Raw genomic sequence first — 27,732 nt, 5'->3', positions numbered from 1 at the left:
CACTTTTCTAGTGTAGATCGAGACAATATGACTATGTTTAAAACCAGAAACTAGTTTAACTATAAATGATCTTCTTTTTGTAGTTCTTTCTGATCTTACAGAATCTCCTAAAAGATATCTCATTTCCCAGAACCAAACACATATAAATTTCATTATTTATCAAACACCAAATTATATTAGCTGGGCCCACTTTCTGGGCTTTGTATTCCAGTTCATAGATATGCATAACCATTCTTACACAAGTGACCAAAATAATTGTTTTGAGAATGTTCTTGGTGATCCTTCCCTCATTCTTCTTCCAGATAGTGCTTGGTGACTCATCATGTCAAAATGGTTTTGTCCATTGAGGAGCCAGAGTTGCTGAGCTTCTGATAAGACAAGGGGCCTATGTGTATTGAAGGACTACTGTGTGGCAGAAACTGTGCTACTTTGCTACTTTCCTGTGTTGGCCTATTTAATTATAGATATCTCTATCTCTATCTCTATCTCATCTATCTCATCTATATCTATCTATACCTAGATATAGATATATATAAATATATCTATTATATATATGATATAAATATATACATATATTTATATATATATATATCACATAGATACAGACAATAATGTAGTATTAGCCTAGAGAAAAGGGTAGGTGGAGGTGTACAAAAGAGTAGAAAATCGTGATGGAAAGAGACATTGCTTGGGGCAATGGGTGCATAATTCAGTGTACAAATGACATTCAAGTTGTACACTTGATACCCGTATGGTTTTGTGAACCAATGTCACCCCAATAAATACAATTTAAAAAAAAAGAAATCAACATGATATAGATACTATGATTTACCCTTTTTTAAAAAACAAAAGGACACTGGCTGGTGTAGCTCAGTGGATTGAGCACAGGCTTCACACCAAAGGGTCTCCAGTTTGATCCCCTGTCAGAGCACATGCCTGGATTGTGGGCCAAGTCCTCAGTGGGGGCCATATGAGAGGCAACCATACATTGATATTTCTCTCCCTCTCATTCTCCCTCCCTTCCATTCTGTCTAAAAATAAATAAATAAAATCTCAAAAGAAAACAATTTGTGAAAAAAAGAAAAGGATACTGATTTACAGAGAAGTAAGAATCATGCAATTCAAAACGATACACCTAGGTAGTGATGATCTACAGTTGGTACCATGGACCCCTAACTCCACAGTCTGCCCCCTCTAAGTTTCTGAGAGGAAGTGCTGACTACTTCATTGATGTTTTGTCATCTTAGAATGAATGGTCTCTGGGAGGTCACAGGCAGGATCAGTTGTTTTTCTCTCTTTGTTGTCATTGCAGTTATACCTGTGCTCAACATAATTGCCTTTTCTCTGAGGATTTTTTTCTGGCCATATGAACAGCCAGGAGACCTCCAGCTCCTGGCACACTGTGACATTCATGGATGTTGAGACTCAATAATTCAGTAAAACCCAGAACCTGTGCTAGATTTAATTCATGGATTCCACATCACTTTAAGTGAGTGACTGTTAGTGAAAATAAATGACATTTTCCACTCATTCAATTCCTTGATTTTTATATAAAGAAATCAACTAATAGAGAGGAAAAAGTATTTTGCCCAAGACTTCACAGCTAGAAATTGATGGAGACAAAGCTAGAAACCAAGCCTCTTTCTAGTCTGTTGTGCAAAATTTAGCCTTTCTTTAGCATGTTTTAGTAGGATTTTGACTTTTTTTGATTTCAATAAACTTAATCGTTCTCTTCTCTTACTTTAATACAAAATTTTCTGTACCCCTACATATTTTGTTCCAGACTAATTTAATAACTCTGACCACATTTACCAAAACACCAATTTAGGAAATGATAATAGAATGAATGCCCTGAAAATATTGCTACAGTTTCAGCTAGGACTTAACTTCTTATGCACCATGAGAAAAAATGACTAATGACTTATTTTACCTTCACCTCTTCTAGCCATGTTTTTCTCTGCATCCCAAATCAATGCAATGACCTGAGCTTAAATTTGATTTTGTTATATCTACATTGGCCTATTAACAAAGTTGTTGCCTTGGATACAAACAGAAAATTGCTATGTAATGACATATTTAAGCTTATATATGTCTGTACCTAGACTTATTAATTTCCAGGAGATGATCTGGGTTGCAGTATATTTTGTAAAGATGGCACATGACATGTGCTTTCTTTGAAACATGAAGTTAGCTTTCCTTCAAGAGGTGAGATCTACATTCTCCTGAGTGAATTCTCCTCTTGAATCTGAGTGAGCCTGTGACTAATGCAGAAGTGACACTCTGTAAATTCTAAGGCATACAAATTAATAGAGCTTTTGCCTCATTCTCTTGAGACATTTGTTTTGCAAACATAGCTACCATGTTGGGAGAAAGCCAAGAAGCTAAATGGACAGGCCACATGTGGGTGGCCATAGCCCTAGCTGGGGTCCTAGATGACAGCTGGCATCATCTGTCATGTAAAGTGTGTGGATGACATGTAAAGTGTGTGGGCTTCAAGCTGCCTGGCTTACATGAGTGTACCAGAGAGGTGTTGTCCCCATGCTCTGTCCAAATTGCAAAATACATGCTGTCATTGTTTGGAGCGAGAAGTTTTAGGGTAGTTGGCTGAGTAGCACCAGGTAAATAGAGCATAAATCAATGCAGTGTCATGAAATCTGTAGATGGGGTGGTAAAATGAAAAAAGGAAACTTGCAAATATGTTGATGGGAAGGATTGTTTGGTCATCTGAGCAATCTGGATCCTAGATCCTTCTTTAACCAGGAAGAAAGAACTTCATTCAGCACTCTGATCCATCAAACCTGTACCCTACCTTGTCAAGTGATCCTGTTCCTTGACAAGTGCAGTGCAACTGCATTGTGGCCTGGATACCTGTAGACATTTCTGCAGGTGGTCACTTCTCTTTTGATAACTTCTTTTTCTTCTCTGGACTGCTTTGATTATTATTTTTTTTTAAATGCAGGGGTGGGCAAATGTAGGTCTACAGTTGTGAATATGCAAGTTTTTCCTTGTTTTATTATTTATAAATTATTTATAAATCATGTAAACCTACCCTTGCCCACCCCTGTATAGACTTCATTGAACCTAGCCCCCTTTTTTCTCTTTCAAGAGATTCAGGCATGCTGTTTAAAAGATGTTGTGAAAAAATAACTGGAAATAATAATCCATCTGCTTTATAGAATCCATCAAAAAGGTCAAAGCCATGTAATACACTATTACAAGTCATCACTTAAAGTATTCAGCTCTTCTGTCTTAATTTTTTTTAAGCATGAACTTTAATGAGAATGGAAAGGGCATTACAAGAGTCATTTCTCTTAACAGATTATAAAAAAGGAGAATGATTGGATGGTGTGTCCCATTCTGATGAATATTTATCTGGTGAGCCTGAGATCCTTTGGAGCCCCAGGCCTACAATATTCATCTTCCTTCCTCTCAAAGACTATGAAAGCTCAAGTCATATTATTTAATGACTAGAAGTTGTACAATTACAGCAAATCACAACTATAAATCCTAGTACCCAATGTGAGAGAAAAGAAAGGTATCTGAATATTAATGTTTTCCTGTGAAATGATAGGATTCTTTTCTTGCTAACAGCATGTGAAATTCAGATTCTGTTTATTCTGCTCATATATACTTGGAAGGCTCACTGAAAGAAGAAAGCCAATATTAAAAAAAATATTTTTGTTACTTTTTTTCATTCTATACTAGAAAGACTCCTGCTGATTCCTATAAAAGAGGGTTTCAGAGATCTTACTGTGATACAGCAGGTACCTTTGTGGGCTACAGGGATGGTGTCTAGGTACAATGTAGATGAAACAAATTAATACAATGCCTTTGGCCACACACAGATTCAGCCACTGACTCAAGCTATTGAGACCAGATCTACATTGCTCATAGATCAGTGCCCTCTCTTAGTGAGCCCTTGCCTGCTGTTTAAAAACAAACAAGCAAAAAAAAATGCTTACACTGATAGAGAAATTGAAATTAGATACCCCTTAGGGAAGTTAACTTCAATGAATTTAAAAGTCTGGATAACTGAAGGCATGTGTTCTGGTCCTGAGATACAGCAAATAAAAAAATGATAAAACATAAAAACTATTAAAACTATAAAATATCATTATCATTGATTGTGCACTTATGTAAAAGGCATGGAACTTTTGTGTATATAAAGAGAGATAATACACTTACTCCTTACCAACACTATGAGAAAAATATCATTAGTGGCAATCAGATAGAGATGGAGATTGAATAATTTAATAAAGGTCACCCCTGTTTTAGGCGATTCCAAAGCCAATTACTAAACACTATTCTAATTAGCTGAGAGACCCTAGGGCAAATGACGGCCCCTTTCTGAACCTAAGTACTATATCTGTAAAATTAGGAAGTGTAATGTTCTGTGTCCTCCAGCTCTATAGTAGTTTCCTATGGCTACTCCCAAAAAAGAATGATAAATATAATGGTATGAACAACACAAATTTATTATAACTATGTAGTTCAGAAGAAAGTCTGACACATCATCCCTGCATTGTGCTTAAGGTGATGACAGGGCTGGCTCCTTTTGGAGCCTCTCCGAGAGAATTTCTTGCCTTATGTTGCTTCTGGAGGCCACCTGCATTCTTTGGCAACGACCCTTTCCTCTCATCACTCCAAACTTTTGTTTTTATCCTCACGCCTCCTCCCTTTTTTGACTTTTACTGCCTCTCACTTATAAGGATTGTAATGATTATATTAGATCCACCCAGATTGTCCATGATAATCCCTCTACCTCAGTGATTAAGTAATCACTGGTGGCACTCACAGGTTCTGGAGATTAACACATGGACATATTTGCAGAACCATTATTCAGCCTACTAGAGCTCTGATTTTTTTTTCATTTTAATACCAGAAATGTCATAAAATCCTGTGCCTGGCAGTGGTAAAATGGTGTGGAGTTCTTTAACTGCCCCTGTATTCTGTGATTATGTTGGATACCCCTCCCAGTGGTGGTCCCTTTCAGCACAGGATTGCCACTTTGTATGCCTTCTGTTCCTTTCATTGGCCCCTTTTTCTGACTCCTTTCTTGAGCTGAGTGATCACTTGTGTGGGGCAACGTTCACCATCCTGCCTGCTTCTTAAGCACTGGCACCTCTTTACTGTTTTAACTATACTCTCTCCCTCCAGTTAACATGTTTTTGTTTTTCCTTCATCCAGATCATTAATGTAAATGCCAACTTGGCCCAAATTCTGCAGAAGCTAATGACTTTGCTAACCAGATGCAGAGCTCTGCCACTATCAGTATTCAATTTACAATCAGAATTCAATTTATGATGTATAAAAGTACTTCATCCTCTTCTCCCAAAATAGCAAGATGAACTTCTGTTCTCAGTGATTTGGTTTCAGCTCATAAACTATCTGTAAATTTCCTTGTAAAAGACAGGAAATAGAGCTTTCTTTATTACAAGGAATATTGATTAAGTGTTAACCTAAAGGCAGGGCAGGTATCAGGCACACAGCCTTAGACCACTTATATCTATCCTGCTTCCAAGGGATCCAAGGGAGAGAAATTGTACTCAGGGACCAAAATATTGGCAATTCCTTTGAAACTAACCAAAACTCATGAGTTTCATGAGTTTCATCCTCTGTATATGGTTTGTCAGTTGCTCCACATCATTAATGTTAAGGGACTTTTCACTCATATCCAACTTTCAAAAGACATATGTCCTTTTCTTTCTTTCTCTCTATATTTTACTCTCTACCTTTCTAACATACCCTCAATAAATTTATTAATCTTTTTAAATTGACTTCAATATCTAATTCTGCCAAAATAACTGGTTTTCTTTTAAGATAAACATTTTTAAGGTCATAATACCCAGATGGAAGACTGAGAAACTAACATTTATTGAATGCATACCATGTATACTGCTAAGCATTTTTGACTGTGTATCATCATATAGAGTAATTTAGAAATAATTATCCAAAACTATTTATAAATGCAATCTGTATCCAAGTACTTTTTAAGTAAACTTTTTTTGCTTGTTTGTTTGTATATATTTTTTAATTCCCTGGCATGCCCCTTTTTAAGTTTATGTATTTGTTTATTTATTATTTTATAAATAGTTCTTTACTGACCACATGATATTAGCACTTATATGAATGATCTTATTTAATCTAAGGCTCGTGTTGCTTAACAAACAAGTTATAAGCCAATATTTTAATATTAGCTAAAAAATAATAAGCTTAAGATTGTCTGTGAAATAATTCATTTATTTTTATTCTTCACAATAAAAAGTTAAGAATAAAATATTAATAAATATTGAGGAATAGGACTGTTCACAAAGGGAAGCAGGTTGTCCATCTACCTCCTATAAGTGGCATCTGTAGGCCATAGTGATGACATGCCCATGAGTCTTAGGGACCATTTTGGGGGAACCTATTAAACAACTGGATTATGTACTAGCTACGTTGTTTATTAGCATGTCTCTAGACCATCACCAATGGCACGAGAGACAAGGAATCTTGATTAACTCTAAAATCTGTCATTTTCTTATCTTCCTCAGGTAGTGCTGGCACCCCAGTAATGTTTAACAAGAATGGAGATGCACCAGGAAGGTATGACATCTTTCAGTACCAGACAACAAACACCACAAACCCTGGTTATCGTCTGATTGGACAGTGGACGGATGAACTTCAGCTCAATGTGAGTTCTGTTTTTCCCTCTCCCTTTGCTTGTGTGATGAATTAGCAGGCTTTTAACTTACTCAATAGGCAAATGATTTTGTTTACTTGTGCATACATGAATGAACATGCAACTTGTTATAAGTGTCAGCAAGGACTGAGTAATATAGCAGTGATAGTGATGACATTCATGATGATATAGAGGATGATAGGAAATATGTGCTGAGATTATATCGGACATTATACTAGCACCTATGTGAGTAATCTTGTTTAATCTGAGGCTTGGATTGCTTAACAAACAAGTTACTAGCTAATACTTTAATACTGTCACAAGATCCTCCTCTTGGTCAGATCTACCTACCTACCCATCTCTCTCCCTCCCTCCCTCCCTTCCTCCCTCCCTCCCTCCCTTCCTTCCTTCCTTCCTTCTTTCCTTCCTTCCTTCCTTCCTTCCTTCCTATTTCTGGTGTATTTTTTATTTTGATGCATTTTAGTGAGTCACTTTGTTTTATATTAAGACTCTCTGAGTAACTGCAGCTTTAGCCATTTCCATAACCTCTTCCTCTTTATGTTAATTGCAACCATGAGTAAGCAGCCACTTCCTTGTGTGTGGTTATATCAAAGACCACCTGGCAGAACCATCAGGAGTTCATCTGCAGTCAAACACTGTTAGGCTTATTTAACATGCTGAATAAAGGACAAGCTTCTGCCAGCAAAACTCTGGGGTCTTTAGGATGAAGGAGATGGAATGGGACTTATGGTAAGCTTTGGACTGAGTTGAGTGATTTAAGCAGGTTTAGGGAAGCTGGGTCCCATTTTGGTTTGGATTCTCTTAGGAAGTAGAAATAACTTGCTGATTATATGTCTTGGTGACTTTTACTTAGAAGATGGGAAGATGAAATTTAGGTGTGAGTTTTCATTAATGAAGAACCAGTAGGCATTTTTGTCCTTGCTTCTATCTAGTTTCAGACTTGATGGCAGAATGGCCTTTTTTTTTTTGTCTTGTTCCACCATAGTCATGGAATGGCCTTGTCTGATTATCACTTACACTCTGCTGAAGTTGTTGATGTTATGTTTGAATTTTCTTGCCTTGCTGTTAGCTGACAATTGTAAGGCTATCTTTTTTCATTCTTAATATTTTAAGTTGAATGTTTAACAGTGTGCTTCTAATAATACTTATAATACCCTATTTTGGAATGATCATTAGTTTTAAATGGATATACCAACTTTCCCAGGAAATAAAGAATACAGCCTGGGCCACCTCCATTGTGGCTGGGCTCAGAACACCTGGAGTTAAGCACATCAAGCATCCCCTACATTTCCTCTCTACCCAGGAGGGTAATTAAATAGGCCAGGCCCCACCTGGTGGCCAGGGTCCTGGAGACTTGAGGTGGGAGCAGAAGTTGGAGAAGCAGGTGCACTACAGGGCCTCTTCTGCTGAGAGGCACTAAACAAGGTTACATTTCAACAGGTTCTGCAGCAGGTCCCTCCCTGTGGCACTGAGTTTGTGGATGGCATTCACCAGGGTCATTGTTGTTGGGTGCATTGGGTAGGGCTTGCCAGGTCCATAAATATACCTTGAAATTATGCTATAGAATCACACAATTTTTTTTTGTCCAGGAGGGCATGGCATTACTCTGAGTTCTCCAGAGAAATAGAGCCAATAGGTAGGTAGGTAGGCTGATAGATATTTAGGAATTGGCTCACACTGTTTTGAAGGCTGAGGCTTCCCAAGATGTGCAATCCACAAGTTGGAGACCCAAGAGTGTAAGTTCCAGTCTGATTCCAAAGTCAGGAGAAGACTGATGTTCAAACTCAAAAATTGACAGGGAAAAATTGGATTCTCTCTTACTCAGCCTTTTTGTTCTATTTAAGTCTTTAACTGAGACCCACCCACTTTGGGAAAGCAATCTGCTTTACTCAATTTACCAATTAAAATGATCATCTCATCCAGAAACACCCTCACAGACATTCCCAGAGTTATTTTAACCAAATATCCACCCCATTGCCCAGTCAAGCTGGTGCATACGATGAACCATCACAATCCCTGTTCCCAGTAATTCCTTCTAATGTCTCTTCCAAAGCTGGAAAGTGCTTCTTTATCAGTAGCCTTTAATAGTTTATACCTTACTATGTACTATGTAAATTCCTGAGAGCAAGGCTTCTTGACAGTGGGATACGGAATTGATGTCTTGAGGGTCATGGGGTTTGGGACATAGATTCTAAGAATAGAGGATTGTGCATAAGGGGGCTGGGGGTTAGTAAAGAAGCATAAGCCAGTTACTTCATTTGCATATTGTCCTGCCTGTCTCTGCTTGTACCTGTCTAGTTCTCTCTCTCCTGAGGTCCATTATCCAGGTGAGTTGACCCAAATGTTGGATCTGAAGGTTTGTGATCTGTCACCCAAGAATGGATGGAGCTGGATAGCAAGTGCCAGCTGTGGCTGAAGTGAATGCTAGGGCTAAAACCAAACAAGAAGCTAAAAGTATTCTGAACTGAAGGCACTTTTTCCAAGCAAAAGAGAAAATTAAAGCAAAATGAATAAACAGCCAGAACCGAATAGGTAAAACCCAAGGGGTAGTCATCAAAAGCACCATCAAAGCAGCAGAACCTTGCTGACATACCAGAAATGTTTTCTTATTGTGTGCTGCCTGAGTGATACAAAGGTGTGCCAGCCAGAACTAAAGGCAGAGGATCAAGGTCTGTGATAAGAAGTGAAGTACTCAGGGCTATTACATGACCCAGGAGATTAAATAACACATTAATCATTTCTAGTACAACCCCTGCACCAGAGGTAAATTTCTAGCAAGTGTAATTTGTCCATACACACAAGAATTCCCAACCAGCCTTCACCAACTTCAGACAATACCTGGAGTTTCAAAGCAAACTATTTTTAAGAACCAACATCAACACTGATATTATTCTGTTTGTTTGTTTTGTTTTTTATCCTACATAAGAATTGTATTTGATTAGCCATTTAACAAGTTTTTGTTTTATGTGGGATTTTTTTGTTGTTGTTGTTAAAAGCACCTCTCATGCGATATGCATTGTGAGAGTGGGTACACAATGGAGAACAAAACAAATGTGGTCCCTGTTCTCCCATATGCGATGATCTAGCATGAAGTTAGGTGGTAAAAAAATAAACAGATATGTGTGTGGAAGTTCCAAAGTGTAATAAGCAATGTGGAGGAAGAGAGTATAATGGAGGTGGAGAGGGACCTACTGGATGAGAAGTGGGCAATGTGAGGGATATGAGGGATCCACCCAGCAGGTCAGAAGACTGACACAGGGACAGTGGCATAACTACGGGAGAGCAGAAGGAACTGAAGCAATAGGTAAGAGCCAGAGCATACGGTCTTTTTATAAGCCATGATAATTATTTTAAAATTTTATTACAAATGCATTTAAAAGTCATTAGAAATATTATGCAAGGGAGTGATTGATTGCATGAAATTTAGGAATAAAAATTACACTGTCTGCTGGGAAGGTAATGAATTGGAAGAGGCAAGAATGGGCATAGAAATGTCAAATAAGTCTGCTGTACTTGTCAAGCTAAAATAGGATGGCTTAGTGAAAAGGTTCTCAAACTGCAGCATGGGACCAAATCATCCACAGGGCTTATAGAAACAGACTGCTGGCCTCTCATCCCCAGAGTGTCTGAAAAAGAAGGTCTGGAAGTGGGAAGAGGCTCAAATATTTGCCTTTCTAAGGTGTCACTGTGTAATGTTGATGGCACTTTGGCTGTGAGTGAGAAGGGTAAACTTAAGAATCCCAATTTAGGTTTTTCCCCCAAACTAAAAGGAGGTATAAAACAGGTATATCATCATATCCATAAATCAAGTATAGATAAGATTACCAAGAAATAGCAGCCACGGCTACAGGTAGACAAAAGCCCATTTTGAAGGCTATTAAAGTCAGGTTTGTACTTGTCCCAACAGCCCCCGAAATGACGCAGGTCAAATCTTAGGAATCATCTTTGGCTTTCCCCTTCTCATACCCTTACAGTCCATCCATAATCAAATCCTCTAGCTCTACTTTGAAGATATATCTTTTATGGAGGAAATAATTAATGTTTAACAAATATCCCAATTCTTTTTCAAATTTCCTAGTCCCTATTCAGTTAGGTTGAAAACATGGAATTAATTTAAGCCAAATAAGTTAGAAAGGAAATCATGAGTATCACTTCTCGTCTAAGATAATTAAGAGCTGATGTACTTCCTTTACCTTGCCCTTCCCTTGCTGCTGTGACCTTGAAAACCATGTGTCCCAAACAGTGTGGCTAGGAAATGGAAGATATTTGGATTCCTCAGTCACCATTTGGAGGGGACAGATTCTTAGAGAGCTGCCCAAACTGCATCAGACTCTGAGCTGTGAAACACTTTTATTGGGATAAGCCCCAGAGATTTGGGGATTTGTGTCTTGTAGAAGCTAACATTAATTACTCAAAAAATTAACAAGATTGATACCAGGAACAGGCTGGGGCTTTTCTAACAAAAACAAAAGGGATCAATTGTCCAGGCAACCAGGAAAATTAAATTGAAAGTTGAAAAGATATTCATTCCTTTTATCATTAGCAAAACATGTATAATGCTATTTCCCATAGTATCTTATGGTCATATCATACTGAGCTATCAACTCTAGGAAATGTGGGAGAACAGAGAATTAGTGTGAGCTGCCTAGTATTGGCTCTAAAAATGTCACCTCTCCACAGGGGACTTTTCTCTCCCCACTCCCCACAATGTAGTCTTGCCTTTTTCTTAAACATATGAGATAAGATGAAATGGGTATGTCTATAGCTCAGAAAAAGAATTTTGGGGTATAATTATTTTTTAATGAAGTTGTTAATCCGTAAATGGCCTTTAAATCTATTAGAGAAAGAGAGGAGAGAATAGGGGTCAGGAAAAGGCCTTGAAAACCTCACAGAAAATGATAAAGTTTCATTCCAACTATTCTAAATACCGCCCAATTTAAATATTCTGTTTAGGCTGCCTGGAAAGTTGAATTGACCATATACTTTGCATTTTGTTTTATTTATTTTTTTATGGAAGGTAGATCTGAGATATATGCTTGTTTTGGCATTTATTGAGAACATTACTGATTCTATTATGCCATGCTGAGAATGGTATGTCGGAAAGAACAGATAGGACACCTGAATCCTCAGGTGGATCCAGCAGTTTATGCTTGGTATTGCATGGAACCTAAAAGATATGAAGGGCTGAGCCATGAACAGGACCATGTTTAGACTTGTGAGAGGCTGAGTAATTTAACTAGAGTGAGATAAAAGGCCTTGATAGGAGGTCACCTCTTTGATGCTTTTTATGGGCCCTTTAGAATATTGTTAAATTGTATTTGAATGAAAAAAGAAAAGACAACCAGGAGGTAAATATAGTACCCAGAGGACACTACACTCCTGCCTGGAGAGCCAGGGCCACAGCCCAGGTAGCTTATCCAATGGTTGATATCCTATCCAACATCACCTGCCCATGATCTTCCCTTTATTCTAATTGTTCTGGTTTAGTTAAAAGTTCTGTGAGAGTGGAATTTGGGCAAACTGAGTTTTGTAGGTTTGCTTTTTGCTCATCAACAGAACAAAGCAAAGCATTTCAAGTACTGAGTGCACTTCTCATTTACAAAGACTCGGGGGTACACTTTCAATCCCCAGTTATATCATCTCTAGCAAATGAAAATTTCAGGAGCTCTTTCTCTGTGGTCAATAATTGCAAATGAGTTCCTTAGCCCAGAAATCAGAGTTTGAGTCTCAGAATCCCAATGCTATAGACCAGACTGCTCTGCTGTTCTACATCCAGTTCTCCAGAATTTTGCAGCCCAGGAGCATGCTGTCTGTTATGGACTGCATGGTACACACTCACTGCCAGAGGGGCTCTGGGCCCTGTCACTTCCGAGGATCAAGAGATGACCACATAGTTTGCCTCTAGGTATTTCTGCCCAAACAAGAATTCATGGGAAGGAAATCACAACTAGCAAAGCCATTTACTTTCCCAGTTGCAACCCCTACAGAAATAACCCTGATTTATTGTCTCATGTTTATATTCTACTCAGCAGAGATTCTGTAAAACATTATTCCTGGCAGAGAAGCAGGAGGAAGGATAATGTAACAGGCAGACACTGGATATTTGGAGTGTGTCAGGCAGGATGATAGCTAATGGAGATGCTGGGATAAATGTGGGGTGGGTTCACAGACTAGGATAAGAGTTCTGTAATAGACATATTGTTTTTAAAGTGTTCATATAGGCACTGATTTAAGGAAAGCTACCCAAAAAGTTATATTTGAACTGGATTTTGAAAAATAAGTAGCAGTTCCAAAAATGGATAAGAAAAGAAATGTTTTAAAATGAGAACAATGTAGTATTATTTAAAAGTTACAATAGTGAACTATGTTGGAAAAAAGGTGAGAAGTGAAATGTGGATGCTTTAAAAACGTTCTACATTTATAATGTGAAATAAATGTTTTATATATTATGTGTATTAGAAATAAAGGCTATTTTTGTCATTTTTTATTTATTTGCAATTAGGTAATGTATATATACCCAAAATATTAATATTTTAAATAACTGAGATTCTCTAACATACCAAAATGTTAATTAATTTTTTAAAAATAGCTATTCTTGATGAGCAGCTTCCTACAGTGAATTTTATACTTTCTTAAATAGAAGATTCTGAATAAATATTACTTAACATTATCTGGAACCTTAATCATCTGCTGTTTTGTAGGATAGTCTAACTGTGATCTTTTGAGATATGTGGGGCTTGTCAGCTTTTCCTGTGACTTGTTCTCTATTGAACTCTCTTTCCACCTAGTGACTGATAGCTCCTGGAAGGTAGAATCCATGTTTAGTCATTGTTTTATATAGCTATTGAAATAGTACCTAGCACACAGTAGTTTTTTTTTCTTTTTTTTAATATATAAAACCATGTAAAATGAACATGAATTCTTTTTAATGGTGGACATTGCCTTCAGGAAGCAGCCACATTTTCCTCTTTCTGGGAGGAACACCCAGGTTTCCTTTTAGCCATGCAGTTTGCCCTAAATAGTTCCCAAATCCAGTTGTAGGACTTGAGTCAACCTAAGCCAATCACCATGCCATAGGATTGGGACTGGGGGCCAAACTAAGCCTGTCTAATCAGGGTAAAACATTGGATGTCTACTGGCCAATCAGGGACAACCTTGTGCTCTTGTTGGAAGATGGTGTGACTCCAGGAGCCACATGAGGCCATTTGGAGACCATGCTGGATGAGATCCAGGGAAAAGAAGCCAAAACTTGAAAAGATAAACTAGGCCTAGGTCATATCATTTCAGCTCCAGGAAACCCTTACTAGAAGCTGTTTATAATGCTCTCTGGATTGTTTTATTATCAATAAATAAAGGCAATTTAGGTTATACACTCTTTACTTACCATCTCATTCACAGTAGCAATAAAAAATGAAAAAAAAGTTGCTTTTGTTTTAATAAGCCCAGTTAAAAAAGAAAAAATGCTAGCCTACCCTCAATAAGCAAGCTTCTTTTCAGATTTTATTAAACTGAGGTGATTAAAAATTAATTTGAGAAACAATTTTATTAAATATTAAATCTTACACACTGTTTAGAATTTTGTCTTTTGCAAACATTTAAAGACATAAAAGATATAGTTGATTGTCAGATTCACCAAAATCAATATTTATATCTTCCTATAAAATTAATTATTTTATTGTTCCATAATTATAACAGTAAAATATTATAATCTAATCATACTAATAATTTACAGTGTATTTATAGCATGAGCTATGGGGAAAATGGATAGACTCAGTCAAAGCAGTGCTGACAAAGAGAATAATCTATAAATTGTCAAAATCTAGTACTTTTTCAGCTTCAATCTGAGGCTTCTTTTATTGACTTACTTTATTGTTCATCATAATGAATGGCTCTCATTATTTATTTTATAGCTTTGTGGTTAGCAATTAGGAACACAGGCTCTGAAGCTGGACTGATTAAATGGATCAGAGTCTCAGCTCCTCCTCCACTTACTAACTGAAAAGCAGAATACGAATTTTATATGATTACTGTTAGAATTAAAAGTAGTAATATATGTAATGTATTTAAAACAGCTCCTGGTAGCAAGTAAATATTCATTAGATGTTAGTCACAACAATAATAATTTAATATCCTTAGCTTATGACATCCTCCACACTGCTCAAAATGTCAGTTTCTACTGCACAGCTATATTCTTTTTCTTTTAAAAAATATTCTATTTATTTATTTTTAGAGAGGAGGGAGGGAAGGAGAAAGAGAGGGAGAGAAACATCAATGTGTGGCTGTCTCTGGAACGACCTCTACTGGGAACCTGAACCACAACCCAGGCATGTGCCCTAACTGGGAATCAAACCATGACCTTTTAGTTCCCAGCCTGTGCTCAATCCACTGAGCTATACCAATCAGGGCATGCACAGCTACATTATTTTTCTTTATACACTAGCAATTAGCATAATGCATATAAAAATGGCTTGTTCTATATTAATTAATTAGATGAGAAGAATAAACAGTTGAATTCCATTATAAATAATTTTTTAAAATGAAGAGTCAAAACAGCAAAGGATTTTGGATCAAGGAATCTGGTTTATAAATGTGGCACTGCCTGATTACAAGATCTGGAAACCAGGACGAGAAAGAGCTCTCAGAAAAAATGGCTCTTAACTTATAACCAGGTAACAAGAGTTATTTCCATTTGTCAGCATTTTGAATCCATGATATTTTACAAAGGATGTTTACAAATTCAAAATGGTAAGTATGCTCCCCAATTGTCAGCCAACTTAAAATGAGAAATCCCAAGCTGAAAACAGACAGCAGTGATGTTTAAGAAGTTAATTACTTGCCAATGTTTTAAGAATCAGTAAACTTCATAATTTTATTTGGGCTTCTCTTTTAAAAATCCAAAGATCTGACAATAATGTGCCTTTATCCCATGCCACACAGCTAGCTGGATCTAAGTAGCAGCCTCCTGCTTCAAGGGGGTGATGTTCTCCAAGTAACCACAGACCCCACTGTTCCCACTGCTGGATACCCAGTATACTTCTTACTCCCACCAGCATTTGAGGATCCTTTAATCTAGCCTGAAATACAAACTTATTTCTACTAATTTGGTTTGAACACATGCTTGAATTTATGGTCTCTGGAAATTGGTTTTTAAAATCAACAATAATATATCAATAGTGTTAATAACAAAAATACTCATAAGTATGTAATAATATTTAAAGGGTCAATAAAAGCAGCCTGTAAGAGAGGCCTGCCTTGTTAAAGACAATGCTTTTGTTTGGAAATACATATTTGTACATGTTCTGAAACATCTTGAAAATGAAAGAAAAGGAGATCACCCTTGTGTTGCCAGTGTTTCTTCTGGTAATCAGTGGTGTATTGCCTAGGGCCAACCCAGCCCTGCTGTCTGACACAGTCACAGAGGGAGCCGCACGTTTGCACAGCAGACACGGTGGGGGAAAGTACTTGGCATTTTGCTGTTTCTATAGCTTTTAGATATTGTAGGTAGGACTCTCCCTTGAGGGCAGCTACAATAGACACTCCCAGGGGTCTCCCAGTAGAGCTGGGAGATTGATTGCAATTCAGGAAGGGGTTCAAGGATGCCCCCCTTGAGAATAACAGGACAGATAGGACTCCACGGTAGGGTACTGCAGACCCCTTGTAGAAGAGAGTAAGCAAGTAAAGAAGGTGGAAAGTATTACAGAACTAATTGAGAAGTTATGGGCCATACTGAGTCAAAAGAGATATGACTCTGTATAGAAATTATTCAACATACACTAAGTGAAAAAGGAGTGAAAGTTTCTACACATAAAACCCAAACCTTTTTGGGTTTTGTGCAAGAATGTTGTCCCTGGTTCCCGGAAGAAGGTACAGTCAATCAAAAGATTTGGGGCAAAGTAGGAGAGGAATTAAAGCTATATTATGAACATCATGGACCAGAGGGAATGCCAGTCCAGGCACTAGCCCGGTGGACTTTAGTAAGAGATGCCTGGCTGTTGAGCTTGAAACTGCACTTCTCGTGTCATTCCTTCACCGACGCCGTCCATCCATTGTGAATCCCTGGACCTGCTGGAGCTGGACTCTGGCAGTGTATAACTGTGTTCTGTCTATGAAAGTCTGGAAGATTAATAGTATTTACAATGATCAGTATGGCTCCATAAGCATGGAAGTCAGAGAAGCCCAAATCCCCAGAATTTTCTGTTTGCATTGCAGGCATTCAAGGAAATCTCTTGATGTTTATTAATATACAACTATTTTCTGTGGGGAAATTGTTGAGTTTCAATACTGGCTGCGTTTGGCTTGGGACAAATACAGAGATCACCAGGAGGATGAGTTAGAGCTTATCTGTGGGGACAGGAGCTCTCACCAGTTGTTGCCAGCCCAAAACCACAGAAGGAAAGGGATGCACCTAGGTACCTTCTGCCTAATGTTTTGCCCTGGAAAACCAGAACTTCTAGAATGATTGAGGTTAAAATTAAAATATAGGTGATTTTTGGGGGGTGGGAAGTACAAGGGGACTACATGGTAATGGGAAAAAATACAATGAAGATTAAATCAAATAAAACATAGGAATTTGATTTGAAATGTTTTTAAGCAACTAGGAGATAGCCTTATAAAATGGGACAGTATGAGAAGGCCCAGGTTGAGTCCTGCCTTTGCCACCTGAACAGCAGTTCCCATATATATTGAAAATAAGGTCAGGTCAAGCAAAATAGCTACTTCACAAGGACACTCTGACAATGAATTGCAATAATTTCTGATATAAGAAAACATATGAGATATGTGGTCACGTTTCCTATATTAGTTTTCCATTGCTATGGTAAATGCCAGAAATCTAGTGGCTTAAAATAAATTTGTTATCTAATAGTTCTGTATGTCAAAAGTCAAACATGGGTCTCACAGGGCTAAAATCAAGGTGTCACCAGGGCTGTGCTTCTCTCTGGAGGCTCTAGGGGAAAATCTCTTTCCTGCTCATTCAGGTGGTTGGCAGCATTTGGTTCCTTGTGGAGGTGGGACTAAGGTCTCTGTTTCTCTAACAACTGCTAGTTGTGGGGCAGGTTCCAGCTTCTAGAGACCATCTCAATGCATTGGCTAGTGGGCCCTTTCCTCCACCCTCAAAGCCAGCAATGGCAGGTCAAGTCCCTCTTGTGCTTCCAGTCACTCCTGCCTCTCATTCCATGGTCACACCTCTCTCACTGACTCTGCTGCCTTCCTCTTCCATTTTGAAGGGCCAAAGTGATTACTGTGGTCACACATGGGTAATCCAGATATCCTCTCTATTTTAAAGTCTATAACCTTATCCCATTTGCAAAGCCCCTTTTCCATGCAATATTTACAGGTTTAAGAAATTAGGATGTAGAAATTTGGGGGGAGACAGGTGGAGGAGAGTATAAAGAAGGAGCAGATTTTTTTTCCTACCACAGTTCTTTGCTATTTGGCTTTCTATTAAGTCTATAACATCTATATGAAATTTGCATTATTTTAGAGTTAATATAGTTGTTTAAATGGGTAGTAGCTTAATGTAATTTTGTATACTTAAGTACATTTGGTATCTAATTGAGCTAATCTGTTTGATAAATATTCTAATCACATTCCTGGAAAAGTCTGGCAAAGAACCCAGAATTAAGAACCCTGAATTAATGATAGACAGAATCAGAATCTCCCTGGAGTGAGAAGGCAGGATTGAAGATTCCCAGGAAGAACGAGGACTATCAGCACAACAGGAGGCTTAGATGAGCTGCTCCAAGAGAGAGTTCTGTTGACTCCATAATTTCCTCAGATTCTCACAGGAAACTTGGCCCAATCTGCTGAAACTGATTAGAACTCCCAAGGGGGTAGTGAGAGATGAGGCTACACCTTATATTAATCCATTTTACCTTGTCATTTATAGTGGGATAATATTTTGATCATGCTAACTTATGGTTCCCAATCATCCTATCCCCAATTAATTATTTAAATCCTATTATTTCTTAGTCTTAATCTAATAGATTAATTTTAAGTCTTTTATTCCCATGTTAGCCCCCAAATTACTGAGTATTTTCTTATTTGATTGCATTAGTTCTTTAAATGAAAAAGCTGACATGCAGAGAAAGAAAATAGATGGGAAGTTCCTCCAAGAGCTAAACATGAAGTTGTCACATGAATGAGCAATTCCACTCCTAGGTATAAACCTAACTCTGGCATTCTCTGCTGTATGAAAGGCTGTGAAGCAGTAGATTATAGTAGTTGATAGCTTGGAATTTTGGGTATTAACAGCTCCCTGACAAAGCAATCCACATAGCCTGTTGATAAAGCATTCATGTGTATCTTTTACTGAAATAGGGGAGACCACCATCTTGAAAGAGTCTTTGTAGCTTCTCAGGAGAGGGAGGTCAAGGGCAAATATATTTACAATTGGGGATCTGGATTAAGACACCTTTTTCAATGGGAGAAGCTTGATCAGAATTGGGTAAAGTCTGTGAGATCACAGTGTTTTGTTGGCAGACCCAGTGAAAAGGGTTTGGAAGAAAATCTTTTGGTGTAAAAAGTCATTTGACTAGAGGGCTTGGACCAGTTGAGCAGTAAGTCCTGAAAAAGTGCTACTTACCTGCATGGCTATTTATTTTTGTAATAGGGTGATCTCTTGTTGTTCAAACAGATGGGTTTTTAGGAAGTTCATGAAATAAACTGTAAACATATTTGTAACTATCTTCTGGGGCAAGAATTTCTCAAACTATAATATTATTATTAGCTTAGAAAGTTTGTTTCCTTGATTCTTTGAACCTGAAAGTTTGTAGGCAAGTTGTTCTGAGAAGGTGGACCAAGTTGGAGTTTTTAGTCTGAAATAAACTGGCTGTGTGAGATTATCCTCAAGGGAGTTTTGTGACACTGAGTGAGGGGCTTTTGGTGGCACCACTTCCAGCTATTTTCAGGCATGATTATTGTTCAAATATTATGGGCCATGGTGAAACTCAAACTTACCTGGCTATTCCCCTTTCTTCCAACCTTCGGAACCAAAATAGCACAGCACTGAGCTGTATGTCATCCTAACCAACTCAAGTTGTGAAAGCAAGCCGACCTTCTTTCAGGGGTGTCCCACCTTTTGGCACTAGGCCACACTGGAAGAAGAAGAGTTGTCTTGGGCCACATCTTAAATACATTGCAACACATAACCACAAAAAAATCTCATAAGGTTTTAAATAAATTTACAATTCCATGTTGGGCTGCATTCATAGCCATCCTGAGCCACATGTGGCCTGCGGGCTGCAGGTTGGACACCCCTGTATGCAATTTAAGTCTTCCTCTGTTTAAATTACAATAGCTGTGTCTTAAGTATGAGCTTTGGTCTAAAAGAGTTCATTTTTGTGGTTATTGCACCTCGAATCTCCTTCCCCCCAGTTTTCTCAGGCGAGCACTGCCATTCCCAGCAGTGTTCTGCTCAAGCCATCTTTCTTCCTAGCATTTTATGTAGTGGTATGTCTACAAATAAATAACTTCTCCAAAAAGTCTACATATTAGGGTAGCAAACCCTCCTGCCCAAAACATCTAAATGAGCAAAGTTGCCCTCTATTCTTCAGTGGTGCATGTTCATACTTGTCTCCCATGCAGGGAACAGGTTCTGGCTGTCTTTCCACAGCTGCACTGCTAATTTTCCATTATTAAGAATAGAAGTGGTGTTAGTGAGTTTTTGTCCCCAAAGCTTACCCTCCCTTATTTCATTGATTGTGGAGCCCAATAAGAAATCTCTGTCCTTTTTGAAAAAAAAATGGGGTGAGGAATCTAGAAGTGGTAGTTTCTCAGCTTCACATTTTGTCTTACGTCTTGGAGTTATCTCACCTTCCATTCAAACACAGCTCTCTGGCCAACAGGTATTCATTACTTACAATCTTCTCAACAAATACTCAACTATTCAGTTGTAGAGGGTGTTTTCAATTGCCCTACTTAACATTTCTCCTAAATATGACAGTGAGAAAGAAGTAACAAGCTGAGAACAAGGAAGACAGAAAAGATGAGTTGGGAAAGTACAAAGAAGTTGAAATAGCTCATAAATAACAAATGCATTCTTGATTTATTGTGTGGCAGTATTATAACAGAGCCTTCACAGTGACTGAGTAGGATATGAGGAGGGCCTTTATTGTAGTGGGAACATGATGCCTGCCATTTGAAATCCCACTCTGGAAGCAGCTTTAACACATTGATGGATATACATTGGAAAGGTAAGTGACTCTTAGAAATTGCCCTGAAATCGTTTATGCTTCAGTGAGAAGCTAGCACTGAAGTTGGTAAATAGTCAGTTACATGATTTGTGCACATATTTTCTAATAGTTAATTTTTTCCCATTAAAGGTATAGATCACCTTGGCTATAAATGTCAGTTTACAGGACTCAATCAAGAGTGTCAGATTAGAATGCCAGGAGTCTGGTGAGAAGGGGTGGAATGAATAGCTCTTCTTTCTCATCACTGTTATTGTTACACAAATGAGTGTCATCACCACTTGACGGGACTGCCAACAATGAAAGGAGATTTGAGCAAAAGACTGATTTGCTTGATAGTCCCTAGCTTGCAACATCATGGCAAAACTATTGAAGATTTGCTGGATGCCTTGCACATTTCACTGTGAAGCATCTTATTAGGCATACGCAGTATTGCAAACATTTTTATAATGGAGTAGATTTACGGACCACTGTTGAAATGCTGTCTTTTACTGGTCTCTGCTCTGTATTTAAATTTGTTTCCAAAAACACCTGGAGCTAAAATGGCTGATAGGACTCTTTTTAAACAGAATACTCTAGTGATTCCTCTTTCTGATCTTTCTGGAGTCAAATCTGCTTTCTCTGCCTTCATTTTTCATTCTGAAAAGTGGAGAGGAATTAGTAGATCAATGTTAACAGGTATATGTGATGTGGGTCATTTATGAAGAGGCAATGTGTCAGTGTTTACATAGCATGGGCTTTGGAAGCACGTAGTCTTGGTTTCAATTCTGAGCTTCCCCGCTTCCTAGAGCTACCACTTAACTTGCTTCAACACACTTACTTCATTTGCCTCACTCACCCTACCTGTAAAATGGGGCTAATAATGGTATCAGCCCCATTTGTTGTGAGGATTAACTAACTCATGGAAAGCGCTTAGGACAGTGGCAGGAACAATAAACATTTTCTAGGACTATTATTATTATTGTTGCTGCTTTTTCTAAAACCAGAATTAACCTTGTCATTTTACTGTGTCAAACCTTCCCACCGTTTGTTTTCCCTTTCCTCAGGGTTCAAGGTGGACACCCCTCCCAGCTCCTGCTTCCTCCTCGCATAACCTTTGCTTTTGTTCTACTGCTCCTATTATGCACATCTCCCTGAGGTGTCTGGAATCTGTTACATTCCCCATGACATTTCTATATCTTGTTCTATCACTTGAAATGCCATACTCCACTACTGAACTGAACACTGGCCCTGAGCACATTCTGACTTCCTTGGGAGGCCCTGCATCCAGCATCTCCCCTCTGTCTCCGGAGTGGGACTATCCTCCCTGCCTCCACCTGGCAGCTTCTCTGATAACTTCCGTGAAGATCTGTGACATCAGGCCTCCCAGGGCCCAGGACAATGTTAGGTACTGAACAAATACTGAAGAATGAAATTATAAATATATTCAAACTGTGGACCTCTTCTCTGGAACCAGCTTCCTTTATTTCAGAGAGCTCTGTGGTCATAGAAAGAAGGGTCCTTATTGGAGCTAGAAGAAACCCCTCTGGCCCAAGATCATAACAAGCACTCAACTGGGCAAGACACCCAGCTGCCAAGAGCAGAGCACAACCTCACTCCTAGAGAGGGCTCAGAGGGGACAGGAAGTTGTCTGCAGACAGAGACTAGGGGAGTCTTTACCACCCTCTTCCCATCCTTCCTAACCCTGCTGTATACTTCAGACATCTACTGTTTTCACTCCCCTGAGCCAGCTGGCTTCCAGAATAGACAGGTGGAAACCAGTTACTCTCAAAATTGTTATTTTCAAAAGGACATCCATGGGTATGTGGTCAGAGAGAGATAACAGATTTAGCTGTTAGGTAACTTTAAGAACGAACCCTCTACAGAGGACATGGCTTTTGGCTGTTAATAGTGTGTCTCTTGTTTTGAATGTTTCTTTCTGAGGTATGTATCTTTGTTACCTTTTTCACTCTTCATTGTGATCAACACACAAAAATCAATATATGTTCCTTTTAAACATGCCTTTTAAAATCTAATTTTAATATTTTTGAATCCCTCCTTGAGGCCATTTCTCATGGGATTGCTAATTTCCCTCCCTCTCTGCACAACCTGTATTGCCAATTAAAAAGTTCAATTACATACAAATACACTCAGAAGACCATGGTACACATCGGTTTCTAATCTAAAGCCTGGTATAAAGGGAGTTGTAATGTCCAATTGTTAAGCTGTAGCTCTCTGTCTGTAATCACCATCCCATGTTCCTTCCCCACAAAAGAACAAGTTTAAAGTGTCAGAACAGATGACTTCATTAATGTGAAAAATATAGCTCTCTAACTTGAACGGTAAACTTGAACAGTCCTTGTTTATCTCTTATGCTTGTACTTCCCTTGCAGTCATTTTCCTTTGCTCAGTTCACCGAACCTCTCACTGACAGTGCATTTCCATAACCATGAATTTGCAGGCTTAGTCTTTCCCCAGCCAACTGGAGGGAAATCTGGGGAATTACTGACTTGCTGAAAGACCATATGTTTCTGCCATCTTAGGTGGAAGTCTTCACAGCTAAGCACTGGGTTCTGTTTCATCAGCTCTCTTGCTATAAGAAAGATACTGACTGGGTAATTGCTCACAGCATTAAAAATTTATGTTGGCCAATGTATCAAGTAGACATTTATTTTTCAGCTGTAAGATGAATGGGGCATTTGGAAAGGAAGGGGAAAGGAAGAACATAGGATTTAATCAGTAAATATCTTTGTGCTCTTCCTTTTGCCAAGAGGGTTTATTGCAGCTATTTAATAACTGGTAAGGTCTAGGGACCAACCCATCAGTATAGTCACCAGCTCTTGTTGGACTAGAGTCCTGAAAGCTTCCTTCTGTGTTAACCCTTAAGTTGCTGGATCATAGGCAGACCCAGGGCTTCCTACAACGAGGTTGGGGATACAGAGCAGGGAGAAGTGCTGAAGGGAGAGAGGCAGTTCCATTCATCAACTTGTGTGAGAGCATTTTAGTATTTTTAACAATTCACAAGATCATTCCTGTGTATATGACTGCTTATTAGTCCGATCTCTGCCCACCTCCCCCAGGTGGGTAACTACCTGCACATCTTTGCAGGAGCAGATCATTTGTCACTCTCTGCAGAAACTTTCCTAATTGCCAACTGTTTCCTACTCAGTGTCCCCACTGTAACTATGGTTTGATGGTACTTAAAGTCACATGCTAACAGCCAGAAGGTGGTTATATCATGAAGAAGAAAAGAACATCACCTCTGGAGTCCAGCTAACCTCTGTGGGCTCGAGTGTGGAATGGAGACATCGAAGCTATTCTAGTCTGTTTTCCACACAGGCAAATGGTGAGGCAAGTGTTTTGTTGCAAGCATTTGGGAGATGATCTTCATACTCATGTAAGGGGGGAAATGAGTGAGGCAAGAAAGGGAAGGGGCCAGTACAGTGTGTTGACAAATATGTTAACATTGTGGGTGCCTGGATTAGAATCCCACTGGAGATTCTGAGTGCCTAGATCAGCCTCAGAACTGTGGCAAAGAAACTGGAGGACTTGCCTACCACTGCCCTGCCTCACAAGCTGAGGGTTCCTCCTTGGACATTGTATCCCCAGCACTTCAACCTGACAGTGGCCAGAAAACACCCCCAGTCAGGGTGACAAAGGATGGCATGCCAGCATATAGAGTAATTAACATGTACTGAAGCTGTCCACAAAGGGACCTCTGAATTGGGCCAAGGAGATATGGCCCAATTCAGACAACTGCTACAAAAACCTCCTTCATAGAGTGACTGTGATAATGTATGCTAGAGGGACTACTTAACATATATTTGATTAATAACTAGTTTAGGTACCATTTTGATCATCTAGAGTGCATAGTGACTATATGCCAATCACCATGCTACATGCTAACTCATTTAACCCTCACAGCTAACTTATTAGGTAGGTACTATTTTCATTCCCACTTGAAAGATAAGGAACCCAAAGTGCCCAACATTATTAGTCAGGGTTACATAGGTAGTAAGTGGGAATGATAAATAAACCTGGGCAGTCTGTTCCATGGCCCACACTATGTTTAATGCCTCTCTATGAATATAAGGGAAAAATTGACTGGAAATATCTTTAGATTCACATCAATCTTAACTACTCTAACCCTTATCTTTGCTTTGCACTCAAGCAATTTATATGGTCCCAGGAACAGACATTAGGAATACAAGACTTGACACCTTTCTTAATTTCGTCCTGGCCTATTTATTTGTGGTACACAGAGGATGTCATGCTTGTCAGACACAGATGCCATCATTAGTCAAGAGCATTTACTGGAGGTTTCCTGTGTGTAGAGCTTTGTTCTCAGAGCTGTTGAGAGTCAGAAAGGAAGTGGGGCAGACAGTCTTATCCATCACAGAGTCTAACAGGGTAGTACAGATGCCCAGAGTTACCCACCGAAGTGGCAGGAATGAAAACGAGACATGCAAAACTCAGCCCATCCCCTTCAGGTAGCAGAGTCAGGTTTTCTTCCCTCCCCTACAGTGTGTTTTCCAGCTAGTGAAAGTGAAGATTTAGAGCAAAATAATGATAAAAACAAAAGAAGTCTCATGGGAGTGTTGTGTGGGAATAGAAGGGACCAACCTCCCTACTTACCGCAGGGAATGTGGGTTACATAGAAACACACCTCCAAGCAATTGGTATCAAATTGGGATTTGGGTTTAAAGCTGCATTAACAATGACTTAACCACTAGGAAACTGAACATCAAAGCGTGAAATTGTCCCCATAACATCTACTTTACCACTGTGTTTCCAGGTTAACTAAAAAGACAATCAGCAAAATGATGGTCCATAAATGCTATTTTTCTTTCCTTTGCACTAGTTTGAGATTAGTAATTCATTGTGAGTGTTGCAGGTGCATTGCTAGGGGGGATACAGGATGTTAAATGTACACAGTTCAGAGCCGTGAGTTTCCAACTTGCTGTACATTCAGATCACTGGCACTGATGTTGAGATGGATGTTACCAGAAGCTTCCACCACCTTTGAAGTTCTGATTCTGCTGAAACAAAATTGTCCAGTGGTAGAGGTAATACTGATATAGATCAGTAGCAGACCATACTTTGGAAAAATTGGCCCACAGTTCCAATGTAATACTGGATCCAAGATTGAGCTGTACGCAGTGAATATAGTGATTTAAAAATATAAGTATATTACAATCCAGAATGATTACCAAGATGGGATTAGTACAATAGTATATAGATGAGTGTTTGGGCATGAGTGAGGGCATCAGGCTACAGTATTCACCAGTCTTTATAATTTTAAAGCAAGTTCAAATTCACTCTTTAATTTGATGCAAATGGCAAGCAGCTAGTAAGACAGACCTGGCGATGAGTTCCAGGTCTGTCAAATAATGACTATCAGGACTTGAGTAACTCTTCTGGCCTCTCTGGGCCTCAGTTTCTTTAGTTGAGAAAGGTGAAACAATGTTCAGGTAGCATGGTTATTTTAAGGATGAATTATAATTTTTATTGCTTTGTGTGTCTGAGTATGTTTTATAATTATTTGGTCAAAGCAACCTGTCTCAAGGAAGAGAATGGGCTCATGTCTATTAACATGAATACTGAATATGTACAATGCCTATTTTAGAGAATAAGAAGGAAATATTCTCAGTGTAGCTGGGCTGAACAATGGTCACAACTGTGCAAAATGCCTGCTGTGAGCTGCAGAAAGCACTGAAAGTGTGAATATACTTAAGAGATCAAAGTATTTTATTAATTAAAAATTAGTGTTTTAAACCATAGCAGGCAAATCAGGTCCTATAAAGCTAGTGAGTTTGATTGAATATGTCTCAATACCATAGATACTGCTCCAGACAAAGGGTCTGTCACTTGATTGCTTCCAAGTAAACTCATAGGACCAGAGGAAAAGTAGCCTCCTTGTTTAACCACAAATAGGAGGAGAAATTGGTATATAGGTGATCAACTCCCATTAAGATGCCAGCAACTTAACACTACCCGGATGAACTGAGAAAAGTCAATGACAAGTCAATATGTAAGTTAAGTCCTGAAGGAAGACAGTGCCCCTAAAGAAAGCTAAATCAGAGGACTGCAGACTGACAGGCTGCAGAATGCCAAGAAGATAACGATGCTATGTATAAGCCAAATCTGGTGTCCAGTTCTATAAAACCCTCTATACCAAATTAGGGCAACTGCATTATTTTTCTGGAAGAAAGTGTACCTAGGAGTAGAGGTTTTATAGATGAATTTTAAGTGGGGAAAGTGGAAGAATGAGCAGCCTTTACTAGTGAGATTTTTATTGTTCTGGAAAAAAGCTTAAGGATGTGGTTCTTCTGATTCTGAGGACTTATGTTCTCTGTTGTGTTATGTGATGATTTTTTAAATAAGTGACATTAAGTGAATTCTACATTCCTTGGGGAGAGAAGAGGAAGAGCTAATATTCATTTTATTCCTACTGTGTCAGCCTTCCCACTGAAAATTTACTTACATTATCTCATTCAGTGCCCTGCAAAACTTAGGGAGTATATGTTTTTTAAATTCCCATTTTGTAAATAAGGAAATGAGAAACAAGAAAATGAATAAAATGACTGTCTTCCCAGCATCTTTATTAATTCATTCATTCATCCGATAAGCACTGAATAGCTAATATGTGCCTAGCAGTATTCTAAATACTGAGAATTCTACTTTGAACTAGAGGGAGTAGGTTTCTGCTCATATCATAACATCCAAGTGTAGGAGACAGCAATAAACTGATAAATAAAGAGATAGATGTAGGTGCTAAAGGAAGTGAAATAAGATAACAAACAGGGATAATTTGGACTAGAAGGCAAACTCTCTTTGAGGAGGTGACAATTGAGTTGACATGGGAATGAAAAGCTAGGCATA

The 27,732-nt window shown here is 38.6% G+C and overlaps 1 protein-coding gene across 2 annotated transcripts in view; it reads left to right on the top strand.

Annotated features, from left to right (window-relative positions):
• The window catches only part of GRM7 (glutamate metabotropic receptor 7), an 861,618-nt gene that overhangs the window by 559,239 nt on the left and 274,647 nt on the right, over nt 1-27,732 (top strand). For both annotated transcript variants that reach the window (XM_045832271.1, XM_045832270.1), the window contains exon 7: nt 6,534-6,673. In XM_045832271.1, coding sequence (XP_045688227.1) covers nt 6,534-6,673 — 140 coding nt within the window. The remainder of the gene's footprint in view (nt 1-6,533; nt 6,674-27,732) is intronic.

Source organism: Phyllostomus hastatus, unplaced genomic scaffold, assembly GCF_019186645.2.
Source record: "Phyllostomus hastatus isolate PE091 unplaced genomic scaffold, TTU_PhHast_1.1 phas_contig_16, whole genome shotgun sequence".
NCBI classification, from domain to species: domain Eukaryota; kingdom Metazoa; phylum Chordata; class Mammalia; order Chiroptera; family Phyllostomidae; genus Phyllostomus; species Phyllostomus hastatus.
Note: the sequence above shows the minus strand (reverse complement) of the source record. Positions and strands in the feature narration are given on the sequence as shown.